This window comes from Schistocerca nitens, chromosome 1 (assembly GCF_023898315.1).
Source record: "Schistocerca nitens isolate TAMUIC-IGC-003100 chromosome 1, iqSchNite1.1, whole genome shotgun sequence".
Lineage (NCBI taxonomy): Eukaryota > Metazoa > Arthropoda > Insecta > Orthoptera > Acrididae > Schistocerca > Schistocerca nitens.
The window spans coordinates 963,524,490-963,537,020 of NC_064614.1; the positions used below are offsets into that span (position 1 = coordinate 963,524,490).

The window sequence follows — 12,531 nt, forward strand, 5'->3', positions numbered from 1 at the left end:
CTCTTGTAGGTATTGGTGTAGGAAACATGCAGCAGACCTCGGCAGTTAGGAAGCCTAAGTCACTTGCAAATTCTAACAGAAAGAAGAAGGTTCTGCTACTAGGTAATACACATGGCAGAGGTGTGGGCCAGCAGTAGCAGGAAGTGATGAGGAGTGACTACCAGGTCACCAGCATTGTGAAGTCTAGTGCAGGGTTGGCTCAGGTGTCTGTTAACATAAGGGAGTTATGTAGGAATTTTACGACAGAGGATCAGGTAGTGATTGTAGGTGGAGCTGGGAATAGTCTTGATAGGGATGGGGATTATGATGTAGGTGGTGACTTGGTAAAGATAGCTACTCAAACTGGTGGCACTAATGCATATTTCGTGCAACTTTTTCAACATCATGATCAGCCTCATCTTAATGCTACTGTTAGACATGTTAACATGAGGCTGGAGAGGGCGCTGATGGTGGGGGGTGTGGCTCACACTGCAGTGGTGCCAGTTGAGTATATCAATAGATCTAGTTTCACTATGTGTAGTCTACCTCAATAGGTATGGAAAGCGGAGGCTAACAAAGCTCATAGATGACAGTGTAGTGATGGTGGTGGGATCACTCACGGAAAAATTCCTGTAGTAGTTGGCATTAGGGCTGCACCTTTTTTTGATTGAAGAAAGCTGATAGGTTGGATTGGATTGGATTGATTTGGGGGAAGAGACCAAACAGCAAGGTCATCAGTCTCATTGGATTAGGAAAGGAAGTCAGCCATGCCCTGTCAAAGGAACCATCATGGCATGTGCCTGAAGCGATTTAGGGAAATCGTGGAAAACCTAAATCGGGATGGCCGGACGCGGGACTGAATCGTCGTCCTCCCAAATGCGAGTCCAGTGTGCAACCACTGGGCCACCTCACTTGGTAAGCTGATAGGTAGCCCTGCTCAAAGGAAGTACCTCTAACAAAGGAATCACCTTCAGAGGAGGTCAGGTATTCAAGTAGTGAAGGAATTAGCATACTTCATCAAAATATAACAGGTATTACAGATAAAGTTAGTGAACTGCTTATAGATGTTGACACTGACATTATTGGTATACTGGAGCACCACTTAAATAATTTGACAATTCAGAGGCTTCCTGTACCAGGATACAGATTAGATGGCTGTTTTTTAAGGAGTTCTTTGTGGAGGGGGAGTGACCACGTATGTAACAAAGAGTATTCCATTTGAGTCTGCATATGTATCACAGCATTGCACTGAACAGGTATTTGAATGTTGTGCATGAGCAGTTGAATATAGTGAAACTAAACTTATAATTGTTGGCGTTTGTAGGTTCACTAACAGAGAGCATTTCTGCGCAACCTAGAGGGGGTTCTTGGCTCACTTTATAGGAAATACGTGGTGACTTCAATATTAATTTTGTATGTGATTGTGCAAGAAAAAGGTTGTTGGAAGATCTCTTAATTCATAAGATCTCCCTGTGTTTTTTCCAACCAGGGTGCAGGGGAACAGTAGCACAGCCATAGACAATATTTCCGAGGGTCTCACTGAAGCCTTCACTGACCATCATTATCCTCCCAACCATGTACAAAAACAAATCTCCTTTGCCTTATCTTTACAGTCTCCCACCACCTCTCAAAGCCCCACCATCCAATCACAGAGGAGCATTCCCCTCATATCTCAGTACCACCCAGGACAGGAGCAACTGAATTACATTCTTCACCAGGGTTTCGATTACCTCTCGTCGTGCCCTGAAATGACAAATGTCCTGCCCACTATTCTTCCCACCCCTCCCACAGTGGTATTCTGCTGTATACCAAACCTATACAATATACTCATCCATCCTTACACAACATCTGCTCCCAATTCCTCAGCTAATGGCTCATACCTATGTAATAGACCTAGATGAAAGACCTGTCCCATACATTCTCCCAAAACCACATACTCCAGTCCCGTCACAAACATCACCTATCCTATCAAAGGCAGAGCTACCTGTGAAACCAGTCAATTTGATCTACAAGCTAAGCTGCAACCACTGTGCTGCATTCTATGTAGGAATGACAACCAACAATCTGTCTATCCGCATGAATGGCCACCAACAAACTGTGGCCAAGAAACAAGTGGACCACCCTGTTGCTGAACACGCTGCCAAACATGATATCCCTCATTTCAATAACTGCTTCACAGTCTGTGCCATATGGATCCTTCCTGAATTGAGTAGGTGGGAACTTTCACTCCAATACATCCTATATTCCCATAACCCTACTGGCCTCAACCTTTGTTAGTCAATGTCATCGCCCATCCAGCCCCTTCCCTGTTCCCATTTCAGCACTACACAGCCATTATTCCATGACCACACCCAGTCTTTTTATTTCTCTCCCTTTCTGCTACATCCCCCCCCCTCCCCATCTGTCCCCAGCCATCCTCCTAACCTGCAGCACTTCACTGTCCACCCACCTCCCACCATACTATCCCCTCCTCCCCAGCCTCCTCCTTAACCCCACCCATATGACACTGCTGCAGCAGGATTTCAGTTGCCTGAGACTGCAGTTGTGTGTGAGAGTTGATTTTTATTCATTCTTCATTACTATGAAGGCATTCTATTAGTAAAAAGGGTGAATGGCCATTCAGATCATGATGCACAAATTTTAACACTAAAAGATTTTTGTACACAAACAAATGTTATGTATAATTCCAATTTATTTAGAAAAGCTCTTCCAATGGCAATAGAGAGTATTTTAAATCTTGTTAAGGAACAAGAGAGGCAGGATGTTTATAGTGCCAATGACATAGATGACAAATATAATGCTTTCCTCATCACATTTCTCACGCTCTTTGAAAGTTGCTTTCCACTGAAACATTATAAACATGGTACTGGCAGTAAAAGGCAGCCTGTGGGATAAGAATATCATGCAGAACAAAATGGGAATCATACCAAGATGTTAGAAGTAGTCCATTACAAACAGTATTGTAAGATGCCTGAAATTTTACTACAAAAGGCAAAGAGTACGTGGCATACATATAGAATAGCTAATTCACAGGATAAAATTAAAACCGTATAGTCAGTCATGACGGAAGTGTCTGGTCAGAAGCACAAGGTTGATGATATAAAGTCAGGTCATAGTAAAAATATTTCTGTTCCTGATAAGTCAGATATATGTACAGTATTTAACAATCACTTTCTGAGCATTGCTGGTGAATTAAATAAAAACTTAGTTTCTATAGGGAATCATATAAATCTATTGGAAAATGTCTTTTTAAGATTGATGTCTGAAATACTCCTCTGTGATACTGACAAGGGGGAGATTGAGTCAATAATTAAGTCACTGAAAACTAAGGACTCTCATGGATATGATGCGAGTGCCTAGCAGAGTATTAAAGTACTGTCTGCTCATGGTAGCCCTGTATTTGTAATTTTCCCATTAAGAATTGTCACTTTCCTGAATGATAAAAAGTACTCCGTAGTAAAGCCGCTCTATAAAAAGGGAGAAAGGGATAATTTAAACAATATTAGACCTATTTCTATGCCATCAGTGTTTTTTAAAGTTACTGAAAAGGCTGTGTATGTAAGCATCATTGATCATTTTATTTCAGATAATTTGCTATCAGTTTTAGAAGCAGTTTAACTACTGAAAATGCTATATTCTCTCTCTGTGAGGTACTGGATGGATTACACAAAAGGTTTCGAATGCTAGGCATCTTTTTTGATTTAACTAAGGCGTTTGATAGTGTTGATCACAAGATATTGCTCCAGAAGTTGGAGCATTATGGAACATGGGGAGTAGCTCACAATTGGTTCACCTCTTACTTTAACAATAGACAGCAAAAGGTCATTATTCACAGTGTTGAGAATGGCTATGATGTGGGGTCTGAGTGTGCACAGTCAAATGTAAAAGGTGTCCCAGGGATCGTGCCAGGGCCACTCCTGTTCTTTATTCATATAAATGATATGCCCTCTAGTATTACATGTGATTCTAAAATATCCCTGTTAGCTGATGACACTAGCTTGGTAGTAAAGGATGTTGTGTGCAACACTGGCACTGTTTCAAACAGTGCAGTTCGTGACATAAGTTCATGGCTCGTAGAAAATAAATTAACACTAAATCATAGTAAGACTCAGTTTTTACACTTTCTAACACACAATTCAACAAACTCGACATTTTTAATTTCACAGAATGGGCATATGATTAGTAAAACTGAACAGTGTAAATTTCTAGGTGTTCAGACAGATAGTAAACTGCTGTGGGCAGCCCATGTTCAGGATCTTGTTCAAAGACTTAATGCAGACATTTTTACTATTCAAATGGTATATGAAGGAAGTGATAGTTTGACATGAAAAGTAGTCTGCTTTGCTTATTTTCATTCACTTATGAAATATGATGTCATATTTTGGTGTAATTCTTCCCATTCACAAAGGACGTTTTTGGCTGTTCATTAGTCTGGGTACTCTGGCATTGGTCTCTCAATATACACATTCCTTACTGTCATTTCTTGTTAACAACATCAGCTTATTCCCAAGAATTAGCAGCTTTCACTCAGTTAATAGTAGGCAGAAATCATTTAGATCGCACTTCCTTGACTCCTGTGCAAAAAGGTATGCAGTATATTGCTGCATCTGTTTTCAATAAGCTACCACAAGAATTTAAAGATGCACTTTCAAATTGAAACTAAAGAGTTTTCTCATGGGTCACTCCTTCGATTCTGTCGAGGAGTTCCTTGAAAAATTAAGCTGATTCCTGTGTTATATTGTTGATTGCCTTTACACAAATTTATGGATTGTATTTTTTTGGTTCATAAACATGTACTGATATGATATGTTCCATGACCTTGGAGATTTACTCCTCAATTTGATCCTACAGAACTAGATGTGTAAAATAAAATAAAATAAAATGTATAAGTTGACCAATGATTACAGCAGGCATATGGCAATTTTGCAGGACGTAGAGCAAGCCTGATGCATTTTTGCAGCAAATGCCGGCTGAAATGTTGTGTGAAGTGCACGTGGAGTTCCTACAAACCTTGAAAGAATTGGTAGCGACTGTGGCACCTTTGGCTGAGATTGACTTGGTGATAAAGCTGAGGGAGAGGAAAACAGTCTTCAGTTCAGAAGTCATAAATTACAGATGAGGCCATCTGAGTCACATTTAGCAGTACTGTAAGAATCCAAAATGTCATAAGCAATGGGACACTTCAATTCAAAATGCCCACAGATGTAAGGAAGGCAGATAAAGGTAAAATTTACCCCCTACATTAAATGGAACGTGTGGTTATGTGATCACTGTGCAACGCTCCCTGTAAATAAGAGCACAGGGCACCCACTGTGCGGAATCGGTGGCAGACATTCCGAGCGGTCGAAGGCGCTGCAGTCGTGGACTGTGCGGCTGGTCCGGGGGAGGTTCGAGTCCTCCCTCAGGCATGGGTGTGTGTGTTTGTTCTTAGGATAATTTAGGTTAAGTAGTGTGTAAGCTTAGGGACTGATGACCTTAGCAGTTAAGTCCCATAAGATTTCACACACATTTTTTGAGTGGCAGACATTAGTCTAACTGGTTAAGAGGAATACTGAGCAAGTTTTTATTGGATATGGAGTCACAGGTATATGTGGCATGACAGAGCACATTTGGAGCATTAATTTGAATCCACCACGTCGTAGGTAACTGGCATAAGTTGGGATAGTGTTTACTCGATTGCTTTGGCTTCGTTGAGTTACCAAGTGGCGGGGAGGGAGGGGTGGGGGTAGAGACTTCCAGGTTTGCGTGGAAATTCTCCCTAATGTGGACATAAGCTCTGATGTCTACTTGGGCTAGATCTCGTGATAAAAAATCGTGCCAAAGTCAGTTTACACAGTGAATAGTGGAGCTGCAGGGTACATCATTCCACTTCGGTTTTACTGCTGAAATGCACTGGTACCAAGGCCCCTCGCTACTAGCTGCCTCTTTGAGAAATGCCTGCAGCAGTGTGTCCACGTAAGGACACCTGGTTACAGAGTTCGATATTCATCACCAGTCATCTGCTTACTGCAGTACACTGCACTATATCTATTTGGGTTAAAATAACAAACTCTGAGAACTTTTTACTGTCTTCATTGTCTACACCTCCACCCACCTCCAGCACAGAACCATTCTCCCTCTCCATCTTTTCAAATACCTTTATAATTGCTACGAGGGAGACTCAACAGAGGATACGCATTGTTGATGGTGCAAGTGCTATCTTCCCATTTACAACATTAAAAGGGCTTCAGTATACCTGACTGGAGCTATTATTCACAGTTAGGTATGTGTATGTTGATGCTTCCTTCTTTATTGTTTCTTACACTATTACAGTTAGGTATTTTTCTTGTATCACAACCGAGCATTCCATTATTACTCTAAGAAATGCTCAAAAAAGTTTTATGCCAGCCTTTCAACTTTTGTAGTTTGTGATTTTTGATAGGAAGCATCTTTCACAATACCCTTTTGACTTCAGGAAATCACTAAGTACAGTCATATTTGTAATGGATGTATAAGTGGATATAAACTTGTATTCTCAGTACAGTTCAGTAGGACCCATTGTGTCCCCAATTGTAAATGTGGCTCTTGTGCAATGTTCAATTGTGTCATTTCAAGATGTACATTATTACTTTACATGTAAATTTGCCTAGAAAATTGGTTTTCACTCAGCAATGTTATACTGTGAGAGACAAAGCACTGAGCTGCTTCCCAATGGTTGCCTGTGGCCTAAATCAGCTAATGAACATTATCTACGATTCATGGATTGTAGGTGCCACAAGAAAAATTATAGAAATGTGTGCTGCCTTTTGGAGGCAACTGGAAGCTGTGTCAACCTAGAAAGTAAAGAACCATCTTGACACAATCAATTTAGCCCATCAGATTCATTACAAACAACAGTGCAACTCCCGCCCCATGGGCATGTTTGGAGTGGAACGTATATCAGTGGTACAGTGGTATTGAGTTCTCTTCACTGGCACCTGATGCCTGTCACAGAAAGTGTGGAGGCAGCTAGGTACCAATGCACATCTCACCAAACAGTCCCACACATTCAGCAGGGAGGTGGGTCAGTCACGCTTAGGCACTGGTGTCACGTACAGATGTCAGATGCCTCTCATTGTTACTGACAGTAATTCGACAACTGTGCAATTCTGGGGAGGCTGCTTCGAAAGGAACTGGCAGTCGTACTTACCAACTGTGTGTGCTCAAAACCAGCTGAAATTTGTATCGACTCTTCTCACTCTCTGGACGGCCTCAATAGGGCCACCGCTGAAGAGCAGAACAGACACGACGACGACACCTCTACCATCTTGTGGGCTATGTGCCGAGGATGACACAAGTATGTTACAATGCGTAGGATGGAGCACCACAGTACTGAATGTTACCCAGTCACAAGATTTTGATTTCGTATATAAAGGAAGAAGTTTACTTTCAAATATACTGCTTTTACTGTCAATACAGTTTTGTGTATATTTCACAGTTAAGTATTTTTTTATTATTTATTTTTACTTGTGTTTCTTGTAGCTTATTCTTTCATTCCCTATACCCTTTCAAACTGAGCCCATACACACATACAGATATGCAGGTGGTGTAAAAATATTTTCGAGCACTTCAGTATGATCTCATTTGCTCCATTTCTGGCAGTTGATACTTCACATAATCACTATTCATTTCCTTTTTTAAACAGATCTTTAGAAAAACATTCTGTGCAAAAATACTATTTGTTCTGTATTAAAGGGGAAGAAACTGAAAACTAACACTTGTACACTTTCGAGCAAAGCTTTACTAAATATAATCTTTTGGGAGCTGATGTGTCCCTTCATACGTCCAAACTCTGGACTGACTTTCCCTGGCAGTTATAAGGGGACCTGCAGTTTATAAAAGGACACCCTCGTCTAACATTACCTTTCTTCAACAGAAGTTATTGAGACCAAAAATACTTTCTATCTTTTGAACATATTATCTCAGTTGTTTAACTAAAAGAATTTCATATGATTTTGTATACAATGCATTATGTTTCAGGCTAAAATGTATAAAAATAAATCACTTTATTTTCTTTGTTACAGTCAACATGTACAAACTCTGTATGTATGTTAATGTTACTTTTCTTTTAGAAATATTTGAAGTTACGAAATATCTGACATAAATTATTAAATTTATTTCTGGGTTCATTTATATCATACTAATATAAATTGGTGAATATTCATTTGTCAAGAAAATATGTAAACTCTTTGGAATATTGTTAGTACTGGATTAGTAGTGGGCATGCCTGTGATGTGATAGGATGTTTTTTTTATGTTTGGCAATAACAATGTAATTTTTGATAATGAAGTGGAAATTGTAAAGACAGTGCGAGATAGAAAAATGTGAAAAAATAAAAATCAAGATGAAAACAGGCAATTTTTCAGTAGTTATTATGTCAATTGGAACCATGAAAACCTATAAAGTCAAAAATTTCAGCCTCATGAATCAACCCCTAGATGATGAAGAATTGAAGCCAACTATGAGAAAAGAAGATAAGTAAAAAGTTTATTGTAAATCTTACTCCTTTCGAAGCTTATTAAAAGAGTTTATTTTGAAGAGAAAGAATCAACAAATGATGTGAGGGAGAGGTAAGATTACAAGTTTAATGTGGACTCCAAACCACAGTAAAATTTCATATTTTTCACATTAAGGAATCATCACAAAAGATAAAAGAAGCAATAATAAGGAAAAAAATTGTAAGACTGGCTGGGCATCGACACCATAACTTTATATCTGTAGTCTGACTCTTACCCACTGAGCCACACAATACAGAATATTACTAAAGTTAACAAATTAATAATAGAGTTAGAATCAGAAATTTAGGAGGGGGAGGGATGAGCTGAGGTAGCAAGTGTGCTTTCAATTCTTCCTCCTACCATCCATTTCTTTTGCCATTCCTTCTGCTCAGCTTTTCATTTCTTTGTTTCAGTTTTCTCCATTTTTGTCCATGTATAGCTCAACTGACATCACTCTTTCAAATCTTCTATTCCCATATTTTTTACTCTCTGGCAGTGCTCCTCAACACATGGCTTACAGTGCGGAGGACTGGCAGTGAGTTTACTTCTTGTGTTTATGAACTCTGTCAATTATATTTATTTTAACTTCCATTGCATCTTAAAATGAGGTTTTTTCTTTGCTCAAAGGTCTCACTTTATTTCCTTGTCTTGTTATATAAGATGTTAACACCATTTTCAGTCTCTATCCTTTCCTCTTTTCTTATGTGACATAGGATCCCTCTTTCCGAAAGTTTAAAACTGATTCATCATCATCATCCCCATAACTGTGGAGCTGCTTCCATCTCATAACTATTTTTATTTGACAGTTTAGAATTTTTTTTAAACTCAGAACCTTACTGGTCAGATTTAATACCAACAGTAATAAGTTGCGGCAGTAATTTTTTTGATATGCATTTAAGTAATGATGCAACAACATTTTTCAAGTTTTTCTACTGATAAAGTATTATACAGCATACTGTACCTGAATTTGTGAGCATTTTCTTTCATATAATCATCATAGGAGCTTATATCTGTACAGCGAATGAATTCTGTCCACTTTCCATAGAGGAAGTTTATTTTCTTCTTGCTGAAATATGTGTTAAATAAGTATGAGACTGTTTGAAGAATCTATCACATAAGCTTAAATTTTTATAAAAATTTTGGTAAAAATTCCTGGTTCATCATTAGATGAAGTGATTGAAAATAGTTGTTTAGGTAGTTCTTTCTTTAATGGAGGAATGTAAAGCATCCATGAATTTGAGAAAAATGTGGGAAATATATTTTATTTTGTTACAGTTAGGCAGAAATGCATATGAGTGTAAACACGGTCTTTAAGTTAAGCATAAACTTATCATAAAACAAAGAAAAAATGTTCTGTATGAACATTGCAAAAAAAACTGATGATGTTACAAATACATCACTAAAATATTCTCAATCGTATCTGCAGTACATGCTCAGTAAATCCTTAAACTTTACTGACAACATTCCACCTTAAATTCCTAACACCTAAAAGAATAGTTAAGTGCTAAATGTTGCTGCCCACTTGCTTCCAGCACATAACCTACAAATTATACAACATCTGAAAGACAGTTTACATGACTCAACCAATTATTATAAAAAGAAATATCTCAATGCTACAGTAAGATGTTGATATGAGCCCAACATTATAAGAAAAGCTTAAGTAAAAGTAATTGTACAGCTGCATTTAAACCAAGAACAAGGGGAATGATTGGTTACCAAAGTCAGTGTCAATGGGAAATGGCGTCACTCCTAACCAAAAAAGTATTAGGATTACAATGGACACAGATTTACTTTATGTAGCACCTTCAGGGTGTGTTTCTTTGACATTAACTAAGTTGGTGTCTACAAAGACTCCACAGTGGTGAAGGGCCTGCTCACTTCAGTTTATGTGCTTTTGATAAAATGGTATCAGAACATTGAACTCCACTGGACCATTCCATTCTGTGTAAATCATGCAAACCTCCAGTTCTTGGAGCAACAAGAACAATGATAACAGTAAACAACATCAATAGCAAGAGGAATACCATCAGCAGCTGTTATCACTGTTACAACAACAATATCAGCAGCAACTGGCACAGGAAACCTGGCAGGGCCAGGGGTATCAGCTACCAACAAACATAGCACTGTCACCTATATTCTGGCCCTTCAGTGAGAATAAAGAGGAGTAACTGAAGAACAGTATAGCTATCAAAAATGGCTCTGAGCACTATGGGACTTAACATCTATGGTCATCAGTCCCCTAGAACTTAGAACTACTTAAACCTAACTAACCTAAGGACAGCACACAACACCCAGCCATCACGAGGCAGAGAAAATCCCTGACCCCGCCGGGAATCGAACCCGGGAACCCGGGCGGGGGAAGCGAGAACGCTACCGCACAACCACGAGATGCGGGCAGTATAGCTATCAATGTCACCTGAATCTTCTTGGATATTCCAGTAGTTTGTCAAGTTCTGAGATATATATAGACACACAAAAAGATGAAGTGACTTACCGAACGAAAGTGCTGGCAGGTCGATAGACACACAAACAAACACAAACATACACACGAAATTCAAGCTTTTGCAACAAACTGTTGCTTCATCAGGAAAGAGGGAAGGAGAGGGAAAGACGAAAGGATGTGGGTTTTAAGGGAGAGGGTAAGGAGTCATTCCAATCCCGGGAGCGGAAAGACTTACCTTGGGGGGAAAAAAGGACAGGTATACACTCGCGCACACACACACACACACACACACACACACACACACACACACATCCATCCGCACATACACAGCGAAAGCTTGAATTTTGTGTGTATGTTTGTGTTTGTTTGTGTGTCTATCGACCTGCCAGCACTTTCGTTCGGTAAGTCACATCATCTTTGTTTTTAGATATATTTTTCCCACGTGGAATGTTTCATGTTTCCCCCCCCCCCCCCCCCTCTCTCTCTCTCTCTCTCTCTCTCTCTCTCTCTCTATATATATATATATATATATATATATATATATATATATATATATATATATATACACTCCTGGAAATGGAAAAAAGAACACATTGACACCGGTGTGTCAGACCCACCATACTTGCTCCGGACACTGCGAGAGGGCTGTACAAGCAATGATCACACGCACGGCACAGCGGACACACCAGGAACCGCGGTGTTGGCCGTCGAATGGCGCTAGCTGCGCAGCATTTGTGCACCGCCACCGTCAGTGTCAGCCAGTTTGCCGTGGCATACGGAGCTCCATCGCAGTCTTTAACACTGGTAGCATGCCGCGACAGCGTGGATGTGAACCGTATGTGCAGTTGACGGACTTTGAGCGAGGGTGTATAGTGGGCATGCGGGAGGCCGGGTGGACGTACCGCCGAATTGCTCAACACGTGGGGCGTGGGGTCTCCACAGTACATCAATGTTGTCGCCAGTGGTCGGCGGAAGGTGCACGTGCCCGTCGACCTGGGACCGGACCGCAGCGACGCACGGATGCACGCCAAGACCGTAGGATCCTACGCAGTGCCGTAGGGGACCGCACCACCACTTCCCAGCAAATTAGGGACACTGTTGCTCCTGGGGTATCGGCGAGGACCATTCGCAACCGTCTCCATGAAGCTGGGCTACGGTCCCGCACACCATTAGGCCGTCTTCCGCTCATGCCCCAACATCGTGCAGCCCGCCTCCAGTGGTGTCGCGACAGGCGTGAATGGAGGGATGAATGGAGACGTGTCGTCTTCAGCGATGAGAGTCGCTTCTGCCTTGGTGCCAATGATGGTCGTATGCGTGTTTGGCGCCGTGCAGGTGAGCGCCACAATCAGGACTGCATACGACCGAGGCACACAGGGCCAACACCCGGCATCATGGTGTGGGGAGCGATCTCCTACACTGGCCGTACACCACTGGTGATCGTCGAGGGGACACTGAATAGTGCACGGTACATCCAAACCGTCATCGAACCCATCGTTCTACCATTCCTAGACCGGAAAGGGAACTTGCTGTTCCAACAGGACAATGCACGTCCGCATGTATCCCGTGCCACCCAACGTGCTCTAGAAGGTGTAA

General features: G+C 40.8%; 1 protein-coding gene across 1 annotated transcript in view; it reads right to left on the reverse strand.

The window, feature by feature from the left end:
- Nucleotides 1–12,531, reverse strand: part of LOC126194829 (oxysterol-binding protein-related protein 1-like) — a 424,899-nt gene that overhangs the window by 37,779 nt on the left and 374,589 nt on the right. The window contains exon 19 of the mRNA XM_049933164.1: nt 9,457–9,561. Coding sequence (XP_049789121.1) covers nt 9,457–9,561 — 105 coding nt within the window. The remainder of the gene's footprint in view (nt 1–9,456; nt 9,562–12,531) is intronic.